This window comes from Pimephales promelas, chromosome 6 (genome assembly GCF_988280905.1).
Source record: "Pimephales promelas chromosome 6, fPimPro1.hap1.1, whole genome shotgun sequence".
In the NCBI taxonomy this organism is placed as follows: Eukaryota; Metazoa; Chordata; class Actinopteri; order Cypriniformes; family Leuciscidae; genus Pimephales; species Pimephales promelas.
In genome coordinates this window covers 21,964,041-21,980,611 of record NC_142774.1, presented here as the reverse complement: position 1 = coordinate 21,980,611, position 16,571 = coordinate 21,964,041, and the positions used below count along the sequence as shown (strand labels likewise).

General features: G+C 37.8%; 2 protein-coding genes across 5 annotated transcripts in view; both read right to left on the bottom strand.

The window, feature by feature from the left end:
- Positions 1–2,229, bottom strand: part of timmdc1 (translocase of inner mitochondrial membrane domain containing 1) — a 161,857-nt gene extending 159,628 nt beyond the window's left edge. The window contains exon 1 of one of the 2 annotated variants that reach the window (XR_016168858.1): positions 2,070–2,229. Coding sequence is in view for 1 of the 2 variants with exons in the window: in XM_089132257.1 (XP_088988383.1) it covers positions 2,070–2,128 (59 nt within the window). In the remaining variant the exon portion in view is untranslated. The remainder of the gene's footprint in view (positions 1–2,069) is intronic. The other variant, XM_089132257.1, reaches the window with a different exon arrangement.
- Positions 2,230–7,249: 5,020 nt separating this feature from the next.
- Positions 7,250–16,571, bottom strand: part of poglut1 (protein O-glucosyltransferase 1) — a 46,913-nt gene continuing 37,591 nt past the window's right edge. For 2 of the 3 annotated variants that reach the window (XM_089132259.1, XM_089132258.1), the window contains exons 10-11: positions 11,788–11,844; positions 10,498–11,466 (exon numbers count right to left, since the gene is read on the bottom strand). In XM_089132259.1, coding sequence (XP_088988385.1) covers positions 11,310–11,466; positions 11,788–11,844 — 214 coding nt within the window. In that variant the 3' untranslated portion in view covers positions 10,498–11,309. Of the gene's footprint in view, positions 7,377–10,497; positions 11,467–11,787; positions 11,845–16,571 lie in introns of those variants that run through there. The other variant, XM_089132260.1, reaches the window with a different exon arrangement.

Below are 16,571 nucleotides of genomic sequence, written 5' to 3'. Positions count from 1 at the left end.
GACATACAAAATGTTGTAGAACAGAAACAACACCCATAGTCCAGTCATTTTAAGCCAAAATGGGGGTCAACCTTGAACAAATTGCAACAGAAGCAAACTCAACTGATTTTGTATCCTCAATATGTCCCGAGTAAAGAAAAAAAGCCCAAAAGAATCCCATTTGGGGAAAGTTTAGAAAAAGACCCAAATATATCCCATTCATAGGCCTATTCATTCTTTTTCTCACGTGAAAAGGGTAAAAATTAACATTTTTTTTTTAATTTTAATTTTTTTTTTTTAGTTGATTACTTACATCAAGACAAACAAATTGTTTGTTAACATGGAAAATGGTGCACAATCTAATTACATATGTGCTAATTTGCATAAATACCCAAACAGATCTAAACACTGGGTATAGCAGGTGAAAATGTCTTGTAGAATTTTGTTGACATATAATAGTAAACTATTTAATATTAAGATCTGAATGGAACCCATTTAGGCTACCCATGAACATTAATGCATGAAGAAGTACTTTAGAAACTAGGCTTTATTAATTACGGCAGAGATGTGGTTTGGGGCTGGGTCAGTGGGACTGTTTCTGGGGGATGAGACTGAGGGAAGAACTGACATGGGTGAGGAGAATGCAGAAGACAAAAGGCATAGACATATACACTAGACCTCACCTTGGCTATGGCTACGGCAGTTCATTGGAACGAATGCGTCAATAGAGCCGCCATCTTGAAACAGGGGAGCCCCTCCACTTTAATGCATCAGACACAGGTCTAACGGAAATAAAATCACCATAAATCCTCATGAATGTGATTTTTCTTGTTTTTTTGGTTTGTTCCAATGGTCAGACATCTATTTATCATTGATTCCAGAAAGAATTTTTTTTTTTTTTTTTTGTAAAAACATTCTTCCTAGTTCAGATTTCATCCGTGAACATCATACGCTGCACAAAAGTCCGCCACCATCAATGAATTCGAAGTAACGGCAGAGATAGCAGCATTACCTAGCTACTTCCTATGACAAGACCCCTGTTCCAAGATGGCGGCGGTTTTGACGCATGCTTAGAACCCCAAGGTGAGGTCTAGTGTATGTCTATGGACAAAAGGTAGGTGAAATAAAAAGTGTCTGGATCAAAAAATCTAATTACGTACACAATGCACTCTATGCCCAAACCCCATCTCTGCAATGATAATTAATAAAGGCTGGTTTCTAAAGTATTAATGTTCATGGGTAGCCTAAATCGATTCTATTCAGACCTTAACATTAAGTCTTTTACTGTTATATGTCAACAAGATAAAAAAAAAAACATTTTCACTTGCTATACCCAATGTTTAGATCTGTTTGGGTAATTATGCAAATTAGCACATACCTTAATTATTTTATGCACCGTGGTTTGTCCATGTTAAACAATTGCAAAAAAACTTGTAATACATTTTTGTTTGTCTTGATGCAAGTAATCAACTCAGTGATTTTCATGATAATATCTAAAGGTTAAAATTTGTACCCCTTTTCACATGAGACTAATGAGCAGGCGTATGAATGGGATATATTTGGGTCTTTTTCGAAACGTTCCCCTATGGGATTCTTCGGGGCTTTATTTTTCTTACTCAAGACATATTGAGGTTACAAAATCATTTGAGTTTGCTTCTGTTGCAATTTGTTCAACCTTTTTTCATAAAATGACTGGACTACCAGAGATATCTATAAACTATCATTTTGTTGTCATCATTGTTTGCCAACTTCCCCCGTCCATGATCGACAGGGGTAACAAACACAGAGATCCCACAAAACCAGATTAAGCGTCTGTTACCGTCTGTCGGCGCGGTGTTCAGCGCCGTTCAGCAATGCCAGAGGAATTACGTAATTTAAATTACTTTAATCTGGTGTCATTATCGGCACAGCGTGAACGCTTTGAACGAGTAACGTTATCAAATTATATTCTACATTCTACGTAGAATTCTAGTCGTGCACAAAGAGAGTTAACTGCAAAGTATTTTCAGCATATGACATTGACGATAAATTATCATAAATTAATCCAGTTCTAGAATCTAGACCAAATGTCACAAAATCCGACATCTCACCTTGTTTCATTCGGCGCTTCTTCAGCGTCCATTACAGTGTCAACATGACGTTCACCCATGCGTTCACCGTCTTCCTTACACAATGGTCCGGTTGCTCCTTCTTCTTCTTCTTCTTCTGTGATTTTTATTGGCAGTTTGCAAGCTATGTGCATTACCGCCATCTACTGGAATGGGTGTGATCACATTGGGAGAGAAAATTTAATAAATAAATAACAGAGAGTTAGAGCCCAAGCTTCAGCTGGCGCTACGTGTTTAGCTCCTCCAGTTTCAACCTTGACTCAACCTCCATAGAAAATAAAATAAAACTAAAATAAACACTAAGACTAAATTCTTTTTGCTAACTGTGTTCTTTTAAGAAATTCTATCACTGCTTTTATTGTAGACTGTATCCCTGGTATTTTCAACAAGTTGCTTAAATTAACAGATTTTGTTACCCTCTTAATCTTTTCTCTCTCTTCATGATACTGCCTACATATCAAAAGAACATGCGTCACAGTTTCTATTTCCTCACAATATGGGCACACACCTGTCTCATGCTTCCCTATTCTATGTAGATTACTGTTCAGTCCTGTATGTCCTATCCTCAGCCTAGTAAACCATGTTTCCTCCTGTCGTGTTAATGAACTCATTTTAATAACCGTAATACTTTGTTGTATACTATATAAATGCCTACCTTTTCCCCCCTTATCCCATTTATCTTGCCAGATTTTACGAATACCATCTTTAATTATTGTTTTAATTTCTGATTTACTAAGTGGAACCTGTATTTCTACTTGTTCTGTTTTAAGTGCTTCTTTTGCCAGTTCATCTGCCTTCTCATTACCCTCAATACCGGTGTGCGCTGGAACCCAATTGAAATGTATTATTAATTTCTGTTGCGTTATTCTAAATATCATCTGATGAACTTCATCTAAAAGATCCTGCCTGCATTCAGATTTCCCAGTCTGGATACTAGTTAAGGAGGACATAGAGTCCGAACAAACTACCGATTTGTATGGCTTCACTTCTTCTACCCATTGTAATGCCATTATGATGGCCATCATTTCTGCAGAAAAAATTGAGAGGTAATTTGAGGTTCTTTTTTGTATTGTGATTTTATATTTAGGAATGTACACAGCAACCCCCGTTTTACCAGTTAGATCTTTGGATGCATCTGTAAATATTTGTACTGTATCATTATATCTTGCTTCTATATACTGTTGCACACTTTTGTACAATCCCGTCTTAACTACATTTTTAGATTCTATATTAACTAAAGGATAACAGAAAAACCAAGGTGGGGTTGTACTCAAGTTAACGGTTTTGCTGCAAGGTATAATACTGATTCCCATTTCATCTGCCTCTTTTTTACTACTCCATCCAAAACTATTTTCCACAATGCGACCATATTCCCAGCATTCCTCTAACACCAGTTTTGTAGGATGTATATTCTCATGCCCTTGTAAGTTTACCCAATATGCTAGGGATAGCTGTAACCTCCTAAGATCTAAAGGCATCTCCCCTACTTCCACCTGCAGCGCAGCGATAGGTGATGTTCTGAAGGCTCCACTACACAGCCGAAGAGCTTTGGCCTGCAGCCGATCCAATTCTGCCAATGTAGTTTTAGCTGCTGTTTTATATACTATACTACCATAATCAAACACAGAACGTATGATTGCTATATAAATTCTTTTTAAGGAGGAACCTGATGCCCCCCAGTTATAACCTGATAGACACTTTAAAAGATTAATTGCTTTCTTACATTTTTCCACCATTTTCTGTACATGATTTTTAAAAGTCAGTTTACTATCAAACCACACACCTAGATATCTTAACTCATTAACCTGTTTGAGAGATTGCCCATATATCCTAAGATCCACTGTCGGTTTTACCCTTTTATTAGAAAAACAGATAAATTGTGTTTTTTCCACAGAGACATGAAACCCCCATTTAAATGACCATTTTTCAACCTGATTAATTGCTGTTTGTATCTTTTGCTGTAGATGATTTATATTACGGCCCCTCACCCACAATGCTCCATCATCTGCATATAATGCCTTGTTTATCCTTTGATTCACTTCATCGAATACATCATTAATCATAATATTAAAAAGAATTGGACTGCATACACTACCTTGTGGTGTACCATTATCTATTTTGTATATACTTGATAACTCTGATCCTATCTTTACTTGTATGGTTCTATTCTTTAAAAAATCTTTAATCCAGTTAAACATTTTCCCACCTATTTCCATTTTATTCAACTTAATTAAAAGTCCTTCTTTCCACAGCATATCATAGGCCTTCTCTATGTCAAAAAATACAGCCAAAACAGATTCTTTATTAAATTGTGCTTTACGTACCTCATTCTCTAGGCAAACTACAGGATCGATAGTTGTTCTTCCAGCACGAAACCCACTCTGATATGGTGTGATCAGCCTTCTGCTTTCTAATGTGTACACTAACCTTTTAGTAATCATCCTCTCCATGAGTTTACATAAATTAGATGTTAACGCTATTGGTCTATAGTTTTTGACATTAGTTTTATCTTTTCCAGGTTTCCCTATAGGGACTATAACTGAATGTTTCCATCCAGTGGGCAATTTCCCTTGTTCCCAAATTTTATTATATAAAACCAATATTACATTTTTTGCCACATCAGATATTTCTTCAATCATTTTATAGCATATTCCGTCTCTCCCTGGTGATGTATTTTTTACACCAATCAGTGCTCTTTTTAGTTCAAACAGTGTAAAATTTTCATCTAATGAGCTCTCCCCCACCACTTTCATTCCCATCATATCTTTATTCTCTTCAATGGTCCTCATCCTTATATCTAGCTCCTCACTTGAAAGATTCTGTGAACTATGTATTTTTACAAAAGATTTTGCGAGCATCTCAGCTTTTTCTCTACAGGTTACTGCCTCGATATCCCCATCTCTTAATATTGGTAATGTAAACTCCCTTCTTATGCCTCCCATCTTTCTAACCATTCCCCATATATCATTAATTTTGATTCCTGTTCCAATATTACTACAGAAATCTCTCCAATATTTTCTTTTATTTTCTTTTATTATTCTTTTAGTTTTAGCTTGTGTTCTTTTATAGTTCAATAAATTATCATATGAATGATTAGATTTAACAGCTTTAAAAGCTTTATTCCTGTTCTTAACAGCCTCTCTACACTCATCAGACCACCACGGTACCATTTTCTTCTTCTTCGCTGCAGATGTTTTGCCTATCGTTTCCTCAGCTGACTTATGTATTATATTAACAATCAAATTGTTTAATTCCTCAATATCTTCACTCAAATTTGGCATTATCTCAATTAATTTGCTGCTTGTTAAAAAATTATACAGCTCCCAATTGACCTCTTTCATTTTCCATCTTGGACTCCAATTTTCTTCAACACTAACATTTTGACTACTAATATTTACCCATATAGGATAATGATCGCTACCTATAGCATTTTCACTTCTCACATCCCATATGCAAGTAGCTGCTAGTTGTTGTGATACAAAAGTAAGATCTATAGCAGATTCTACACCACGAGCAACATCGTATCTAGTGCCTCTTCCATCATTTAAGCACACTAACTGATTATCATCCATAAAATCTTCAATAATGAGCCCATCTCCATCTGTTTTAGCACTTCCCCACAGTGTATTATTTGCATTAAAATCTCCACATATTATAACTTTGGATTTTTCCACATCACATATACTCTCCAACATGTCTCTAGTTATTTTTTTACAAGGATTATAAAAATTTATTATTCTAATTTTTGTTTTATTCACCCATATTTCAATTATAATCATCTCAAGCTCTTCATTACTATCGATAACCCTATAACTAATACCCTGTTGAATGAAGGATACAACTCCACCACCCATAGCAAAGATTCTATCCTTTCGTACTGCTGTGTATCCATACAATGTAAAATCAATTGAAGGTTTTAACCATGATTCCTGAATACAAATGATATTAGGTTTGACAGATTGCTCTTTAATGTGCTGTTTTAATTCTTGTCCGTTCGCAATTAGACTCCTTGCATTCCACTGTAGAATGCTTAGCATCATTATTAATCTCCACCACCACCACATGTTGATTGTGAATCTGACATCCCCATTCTAATTGTTGCATTGATGAACTCTACTGACATCTCTTCCATTTCAAAATATTTTTCAGCTGCTTTTGCAATAATCTTAATTCTCTCTGTTCGGCTACATGCTTGGGCAGAGCAGTTAATGACTTCCACCATAAACGCTACAAACGTTTTCTTCTCCACTATAAGTGTATCCTTGGTGATATCGCAACACTTATGCAAATTTTGACCTGAAGATTGAATCACAGGTGCTGATCTATTATTATCCTCACTAGATTTTACCTTTCTAATTGCTTCAGAATACGTCAATTTCTCCTTTACCTTCACTTTCTGAATTTGAACCGCTTTTTTATGTGCATCACATCCTTTATAGGCAGCACTGTGTTCTCCTCCACAATTACAACATTTGATTTTAGCTCCTCTCTCACATTTCCCGTATTCATGTTCCCCTCCGCATTTGCCACAACGGAGTTTACTCTTACAAGCTGCTGCAATGTGCCCAAAACGCTGACATTTAAAGCATCTCATAGGGGGAGCGATATATGATCTTACTATATAGCTGACATACCCAATTTTGATTCTTTCAGGAAGTGCATCTTCCTCTAGAGTCAACAACACAGACAGGCTGGGTGCCTTAACACCATCTCTTGTAAAAGGTAAACGTTTAACTCTCGTTACCCTCACACCTCTTACATTAACCCTAATTTCTTCTTCAGTTATCTCAGTTGACACTCCAGATATTACTCCCATGACCTTCCTTCTGTCTTCCCATACTTGTGGTTTGATTTCCTTCCCAAGCAATGATTTACACTTCATTAATCCTTGCTGCTGAACTCTATCTCTACATATAATCATTAGATTTCCGTCTCTTAAGGTTTTAACCAAACGTACTTCACCTACTAATTTATATATTGCATCACTAACCTTTAAAGGATTTGAGGTACAAGGGGATTGAAATCGCAGAATAACTTTAATTTCAGAGCTTTGTTCTTCTCCTTTTTCTCCATCAGACTCTCTTTGCTTTCTTTTCATTTTTTTCCGATTCACTGTCCTCCATTCTTCGTCGTTTACTTTTCCCTCGTTACCTGTGTCTACCTCAATCTCACTTCCTTCATCCACCTCACTTCCTGCACCTCCCGGATCACACCTCATTCCTCCAGAGAACTCAGCCATCCTCCCCTGCCGTCTCCACGGAAGGAACTCCACTCGTCCGGTTGCTCCATCTGGTGGTGGAGGACCCAACTCAAATAATGCATACTAAAACAATTCATCTTGTGAAATAAAACGTTTGCCCAGTTTTGCTCGAAAAATATCTTTTAAATGTCTTTTTATTCAGGGGTTACCTACATGCTTAAATGCCAAATAAATATAAAATGGTGTTTAAATGCACTTGCTATCAAATTCGAAGAAACTTAACTCAATTTTAGGATTTTCATTTATTGCCAGAATCAAAGAAACAAAACATTTTAAATAAAAAAGGAATATAAATGATTAAAAAAAAAAAAAAAAAAAAAAAAAAAAAAAAACCTTTATTGGTGATGATTACCTTCATTGGCACAAATGATGAGTTTAATGCTGCGTTCATGTGCTATGGTAATTATGGTAAATACCAAAAGCCGCTGTGGAAAATGCACATGAACACCCCCTCGTGGTATTTTCTACTGGGCAACTCGTAGCAGAATATTTTGATGGACGAGTTGCCAAGATGAGATAACCTTTGACCGCGAGAGTCGTGAATGGTAAAAATACTATACATGATCTAGAAAATATATTAGCATATTATTTACCTTTTGAGTTTTGATAAATCATTTTCTTGCTGTTGCAGATGACTTGTCTTAAGCAATCTAAAATAGTTTTAGCTAAATAACAGGTCTGGATCTCCAGCTTTTTACCACATTACGACAACAAAAGCACTTGATAAACATGATCTAATAAACATGTTTATTAGATCCAATACCCACTAAACTACTGAAAGAACTATTACCTCAATATATATATTACTCCTCAATATTATTAACTCGTCTTTATCTTTAGGTCATGTCCCAAAAATATACAAGCTGGCTGTAATAAAACCGCTCATTAAGAAACCGCAATTAGATCCAAATAACTTGGCAAATTACAGACCCATTTCAAATCTTCCATTTATGTCCAAAATACTTGAAAAAGTAGTGTCCGCTCAATTGTGCTCTTTTTTGCAAGAAAATGATATCTATGAAAAATTCCAGTCAGGATTCAGACCGCATCATAGTACAGAAACTGCGCTAGTTAAAATTACAAATGATTTACTTTTAGCTTCTGACCAAGGCTGTATCTCAATACTAGTCCTACTTGATCTTAGCGCTGCGTTCGACACTATAGATCATATAATACTCTTGGATTGACTACAAAACTTCACCGGTGTCCAGGGACAGGCATTAAGCTGGTTTAGATCGTACTTATCGGACCGTTCTCATTTTGTCTGTTTAAATGGGAAAAAATCAAAGATAACGTCAGTAGACTATGGAGTACCGCAAGGATCGGTTTTAGGCCCTCTGCTATTCTCAATATATATGCTGCCACTTGGTAATATTATAAGAAAACATGGAATTAATTTCCACTGTTACGCTGACGACACTCAATTATATATTTCATCACGACCAGATGAAAACACTAACTCATCTAAAATGACAGAGTGTCTCAAAGATATAAAATGCTGGATGACGCGTAATTTCCTGCTATTAAATTCAGATAAAACGGAGGTATTACTTATTGGTCCAAAAAACTACTCACAAAACCTCTCACAATACAACTTTAATATAGACGGATGTCCTGTTACTTTATCCACTACAGTAAAATACCTGGGTGTTATGCTAGACCGCAACTTGTCGTTCGAAAATCATATTTCATATGTTACAAGAACAGCCTTTTTCCACCTTAGAAACATTGCTAAGCTGCGTAACATGCTATCTATTTCTGATGCAGAAAAATTAGTTCACGCATTCATGACCTCGAGACTAGATTACTGTAATGCTTTATTAGCTGGTTGTCCTGCATCCTCAATAAACAAGCTACAGTTAGTACAAAATGCAGCTGCTAGAGTTCTTACTAGGTCAAGAAAATATGATCATATAACACCGATTTTATCATCTCTACACTGGTTACCTATTAAGTTCCGCATCAACTACAAAATACTACTACTGACCTATAAAGCCCTAAATGGTTTAGCACCTATGTACTTAACGGACCTTCTTTCGCCCTACAATCCACCGCGTTCCTTAAGATCACTAAATTCAAGGCTTCTGGTCATTCCTAGGATATCGAAGTCCAGTAAAGGAGGGAGGGCGTTCTCGCATTTAGCTCCAAAACTCTGGAATGGCCTTCCCGATACGGTCCGAGCCTCTGACTCGCTGACACAGTTTAAAACTAGATTAAAGACGCTTCTCTTTAGTCAAGCATTCACATAATGCTTACCTTCTAGTCCTCTATTATGCCATACGGAACCGTTTGCCACTGAAACTGCTTAACGCACCAGTGGGGCTCGACAGCCTTTTAGACAAACGGGTCTGCGCGTATGGTTGGGTTGCGGAGAGTTCAGGTTACGGAGAGTTTGTGAGTTATAACGGAAATCATTATGAACATCAGCTATGCTAATTATTTCCCATCTGCCTTTCTGCTGTTATCTCGGGACGCTTGTCCCGAGAAAAATAGCGTTCGTCAGGTCCAGTTTTGAGTCCAGCCTCTCACGGGGATTTCGGATGCCCCAACGCCTGTGATGAGACGACTCAACGCCTGTGAAGAGACGACTCAACGCCTGCGATATGTTATGGCGCCGTTTTATTCATAAACAATATTTATATTTAATATTTATATTTAAACAATATGAATGTAAGCCAGAGGAGAACTGGCCCCCGACTGAGCCTGGGTTCTCCCAAGGTTTTTTCGTCGCCTTGCTTTTGGCTTGCTTTGAGCTTGCTCAGTTGGGGTTATTTAGTGTTTAGCAATGTTGTTGATCTGTGTTGTGCTACTTTCATGTTATCAGTGTGAAGCTGCTTTGATACAATCTGTATTGTGAAAAGCGCTATATAAATAAATGTGACTTGACTTGAACGCAACACACTGGCAAATACCAGTTCACAAGTGGAAAACATCCTATTTTCCATAGCACGTGAACGCAGCATAACTGTCTGCTCCAGACTAGATCTGGGTGATATACAAAAATGACTGTTAAAACAATTATCCACAGCAAAAAAATAAAAAATCATCCACAGCAAAACTGGAGGATATTCAACACCTCATCAATTCGGTTTTACATTCAAACGTTCCTTTAGTGGCACTTAAGTGTTGAATAAATACAAATACACATAATACTGTTGTACTGAGATTTTGCTGATATTGTTTCATTGATAGTGACATAGAAGACATGTTACATTCCTATAAAAAAAAAAATTTGAAAACTTCGTAAGATCCAAACATACTAATAATCTAGACATTGAGATTCCTTTTCACAACAACAACAAAAAAAAACAACATTCTGCACTGGTTCACAGTAATCTATTCACATTGTTTCATGTAACAAATGTATTGAAAGTTGTCTTGTTACAGGATGTTTTGAACTGGCTCCAGTTTTTACCCTCTAAAAATGATGGTAGACGATTGCTAGCTCTATCTATAGTAACCACATAAATCTGCAATTGAAAAAGATCTACAAACTAACAAAACATCTGACAGGGAAAAGTGTGCTAAAAAAAATAACACTCACTTGCTGATCATGTTGATTCACTTTGATTATGAGGGAAGAGAAGTGTACAGTACTGTAACCCCAACAACTTACACTAAGGCCATAATGAAACAGTTAATTTTTAAGAAATGTTTTGGCAGGTTGTTGTATGTTATACCATTTCACAATCAAATATTTTTTCAGTGTATTGCAGCTGTAACAGACTTCTACATACCTCTAACTGACTATGTATGACCTTAAAAAGTTGTGTAGAGACTGCTGAATGCTATGACGAAGACATCACGCATATTTCAGATGTGCAATATTACCGACATCCATAGGATAAGGGTTTTTTTTTTCTCTCTTTTAAATGTGTAGATTGCTATATGGTAGCTTAAAGCACATGTTTAATTGATTTTACTTGAGTCTTAACCTTTAGAGCATTATCGATTTCTTCAAGTCAGAGTTCTGATCGGCTGGCTCTGTGAAAGACCTGATTATAGTTTGATTTTCTCTTAGGTTTGTATTTGAGCAGCTTGCTGAAGTCAGTGAGCAATCTCTCCCAGTAACAAGACACATCCTCCATCCGGAGATGTTCCAGAATAAAGTGCTGGCCCCTAAAGAAATGCAGAGCCAAAAATATATTAAGTGTTTGCACAGACGATGTTTTAAAAGGATAGGTCAGGCAAAAATGACAATTCTGCCATCATTTACTCATCCTCACATCCTTCCGAAGAGCAGAAAACAAAAGAAGATATTTTGAAGAATGTTGGTAACCAAACGAATATCTTCTTTATTTTCCACTGACGAAAAAGAATATACAGGGTTGGAACAACATGAGGGTGAGTAAATGATTTTGGTGAACTATCCCTTTAAAGCTGTATATGCCTGACAATCCATTGACAGAATAAAATCATTAAAAGGCTTAAAATTGTTACCTCAAAGCAATTCCTTCAGCCACAGAATCATTTTCTTTCACAAACTGAAGCAGCTCTCTAACAAACAATCAATAAATAAATAAATAAATCCAATTGTCCAGTACTTGCATAACATGACATTGACATTGACATAACGTAAAGAAAAGAGGCAGTTCTCTGCTGGTGTTCTCAGTGACATTTCTATGAATAATATTTCACTGAATTCCCTTGTTTGTCTGATGATAATTAAATTTCTTCAACAGGTCAGGAACAAAATGTGAGTGAATAAACAATGACAAAATTTTCAGTTTAAGAAGCGATACACAAATTACATATATTCCCCTAATCATAGACTTACAACATTTTCCAAAATTGGCACTTTGACTCATTTCATTTGATACAATAATATGGCCAAAACATAATTTCTGAGATACAAAATATTTTGAGCATTAATTTAGATTTGAACCCTTTGGGCTAGGTCTGCTCACGTCACATACCGTAAAACTTCAAATAATAGCCGAGTCCCAAATAGACGCCTGTCTCTTTTACACGCCTGGTAAATAAAAGCTGGTCTCAAATAGAGGCCAGGTCTGTTTTTTAGTTTCGGGTTGTTTTTAATCTTCTAAAACCCGTCGGATCATCCACTTTTGGCGGTCGCCAAAGCAAATTTTTGTCCGGCCAAAGCCTTTTTTTAATCCGTAATTGACCTTTCGCCCCACCCCCAAAACGACCATTGTCCAATCACACATCATAGCAACTGTTACTATGTGAGCAGGTCTGTCAAACATTGACTCCAAGCAAGATGGTGAAGCGATGCGCCCACTGCGTTTGTAAATCGGACACTAGGTACCCCGAAAGATTGTTTGGAGAAGTTGTGTTCTTTCCATTTCCAAAGCCGAAAACACAACGTGAGCGGGGCCTACAATAGATAAAAACAGTGTGGTCGGCCCCACTCCCAGTTAAATGTGTCGAACATGGTTAACTCGTGTGAAGCGTGCGCGAGACTGAGAAACTGAGATTAGTCAAAGAAACATGGAGAAAGCAGATCAAGAGGATCCACAAAGGAATTACGTTTTCTAAAGGGTTGTTGTTAACATGATATTCTCCCATTGCACCCGTAGACTACAGTTTAGAGGAGTGCATGTTCGCAACGGGGAATGCATGAAGCTTACTTAACAACATCAGTTCATATAGCAATATCGTAACGAATAGAAATAACCTTAAATAATGTATGGTTGTCTGCATCTTTCCGTCTCTTATGTATAGTTCCTTTTTAAACCTGAAAATCGCATTCAGCATGACACGCAAGCGGTTGCTGTGGTAATGAACAACCTGCTTGTTAAAGTGAATGTATAATCCTGTGTCTGAGGCAAAATTACTAAATATGCAGCGCAAGTTATACATTTCTAACTCCAAACAATTAACTACTGAACCAGCTTATAAAATCTTCTTCAAGGCTGTGCTGGTTGCATTTGAGGTACAGGTCATGGGGTTTCTCAGATTTAGCTTGAGACCGGTATATAAGCATTAAGGCCCGTACACACCGGGACGAATATCAGCACGTGTTATTCGTCAGCGTTTTTCAACGCGGTTTTTGTGTTCACACTCAAGTGATTTTCACTGACGATGAGCCAAGTGAACATGCAAATTCATTCCCTGACATTAGATGGCGCCAATTTGCTCTGCAATAGTTCTCTTTTATCAAGATGTTTGTAGTCCCTGTCGCGTTTTTCATATAGTTCTTTATGCTCTAGCACCAACGAGAACAGCAGCTCTACATTCATCTTGCCTTGTATCTTCCGCGTCTTATTTCTTCCTGGCTGTGTAGACGGCGACGCGTATATCTTCTTCCAGTTGCATATATGTGCTCGGCAAGACCGTTTTGTGTTTGAGCGCCCCCAAGTTATGTTTTACTGTAACTTCAGAAGCTCCAAACACGTGAGCAAAAGCGCCAATCTCATTGTTCGGATAGTTTTTGACGCGGTGCGTCAAACTTAAAAAACGAACCCGAGGCGTTTGTTTAAAAATAACGCCTTTACGCGTGGCGTTTTACGCGTCGGTGTGAACACTCACATTGGCGCCCTTTGTTTAGTCACGAGGCGTTAAACGTCAGCGAATAACGCGCGCGAAATTCGCCACGGTGTCAACAGGCCTTTAGCCTCGATAGTAGTCGTGTCTCCTTCCTTGCATATTTTTATATTTTGAATACTGCATAATGTAACCCCTTTTGCCTCAATCCGGAGGATATAGCTGAGGTATTGCTAAAAAAAAAATCACTGACACACACGAGTATACCTCTTCCCATTTGGATATTTTTAGAGATTAGAGACTCTAGGCTTACACTCAATGAACAACATCTCAACACTAAATTATAAAGGCCTATCTCATATAGACGCCTGTCTCAAATACAAGCCGGTGCAGTTAGACGATTTGGGAAAATAAAAGCCTGAGCAAAACAAAAGGCACATTGTTGAAAAAATAACATTTGGGGTGTTTTAAGTTTATTCTGCAAAAACAACAAACTTCTCTTCAATCAACTAATAGAATTAAAGCCATGCGAATGTAAAACACACTGAACAATGATCACAGTAGACACAAAGGGAAATTGCGTGTTAAAGCCACACTATGCTACCCTGGCAAGCCAGACCTATCAAGATGTTAGATCTGGGAACTCACAATTGGCATACCTCAATCCGGGGGGCGAGATAAAATGTTGTCTTTCAATATCCCTCTGCATGCCATAGGATAGCACTAACCAACCAGAGCAATGAATGGCTGTGGCTGAGTGAGTCATGAGTGAGTCCCATGCGTTATCCCCATGGTTTTCTCTCCAGCGGAGCAAGTTGATATATTAAACTTTTGCCGTATCCGGTCGTCAAAACTCTGAACACATCTTCCTTTTTTAAGAATGACTTAAGTGACATTCTCTTAATAGTGTAGGTCAGAATTTAAAAAAAAAAATTCCAAATTTCTTTAAACTTTCTGTATATATCAATGCATAATTAAAGGGGTCATGAACTGGCTTTTTAAATGTTATTATATTGTTGTCTGAGGTCAACTTATAACGTTCGCTTGGTTTTTGCATTCAAAAACATCAAAATGAACAAGTAATAGGCTATTTTGTACCCTGGTTGTGAGCCTACCTAAAAAACAGTCGGTTTTTATGGGCGTGTCGCACTGAAGACTTGGAAGTAAACACCCACTGCTGCGAGTGGAGAACAGTTTTGCATATTATAATGAGTTTAACTCACCCGTCGTGTGCATGGGGGAAAACGTCCTATGTTGTCAAATGGCAACCGGATTCGCCCATACATGTTCAACCCAGAGTCTGTGTGTTGCACAATATTCCTGTCAGATCCAATATAGACGGCACAGCACCGTTCTTTACTCTTAATCGGTCTGCAAATCCAGTCTTGTTGACAAAACAATCCTCAGTGAAATGAAGCGAACAGACGACGATGTTTTACCTCATCAGCTGGAACGTCATTAAAAATAAATTTTATCCATGAAGTCCTATTGGAATCCACAGGAAGCTTATACAGCGACTGTCTTGCACAACCAGGCACTGCACAACATTCTGTATTGCTCGGTAGTGGTCCAGTTTGTCATCACGAGGTAAGCATGTACATGTATGATACTTATTTGTGTAATGCGCGAATCGGTGGGCGGGGCTAAACCTGCCGTGGTGAAGCAGGCGTTGATCATCTTCTGTGGGGGTGGTGTTTTATCCTCTTTGTCGTCATAGTTCCCCACTTTTAAAAACGAGTCGTTTTTAGAGGCTGTGTCAATAAAAGCTTTTATTGGACTAACAAGGACGTTTTCAGTTCTGAAACTTACAGGATATTCTTATAATATGATGACCTCTTAGATGTCAAAAGCTCAAGGAAAATTTGATTTCTCAGTTCATCACCCCTTTAAAATCTAAGTACTCTGAAAAAGAAAGTATAAAAATCGAGCGTCTGTAGACCTCTCACGACTGTTTTAAAGACAGCTCATTATTTCCATTCACTTCACCCCCTCCCTTCTGGGCTCCTTCCAAAGCCACGCCCCCAAAACACATGAACGCGCGACTCCAACAGCTGAGCTGAGGACGCATTATTTACCTGAGACGAGCGGAGAGGAAGGAGTGGATGTAGTGACATCATGTCAGAAACACATGTAAATAAAAAAAATCTCACTATCATTATGAAGATAAACAAATAAGTTGTATTTTATTACTCACTATCAAGCTAGCATATTGATATTGCTAAAGTTTACAATATATATTTATTGATTCGCTAACGAGCTAGTTATCTATAAGGCAAAGCTAAAAACAGGTTGCATGATGCACGTTTTTCCATTGCCATCATTTACACTGTGATGAAGATGAATTTCGTGTAAGATTCATAACATATATATGGTGTTCTGACTGCATGTAAGAGTTTGCTTGATGAAAGCATTGTTCATTCTGATGAGGACTACACTCCCGAGACAAGTAAGTTACCCATAGACAGTATAAGAAAGCAAGTACCACATCGTCAGCTCGAGGACAGATCCGTGGTCGAGGGCGAAGCAGGAGGTCGTGCAAGAGGCCGTGCTATTAGGGTCCGAGGAAGTAGAGGCCGAGGACGGGGTAGTCGAAGTGCAGGGCAAGGAGCACTTTTTCGACAAGAGGACCTGCGTCGAGTTTTGCATCTTCAAGCTCAAACAAGGGCATGCGAACAGGTACGATCTGGATACGCACAAGTGGGCAGGTCCTGTGTGGCAAAAGGGTGGTTGCCATGGTTGCGAGAGAGTGACAGTCGCCTAAGCCAATCCGTTGTTTC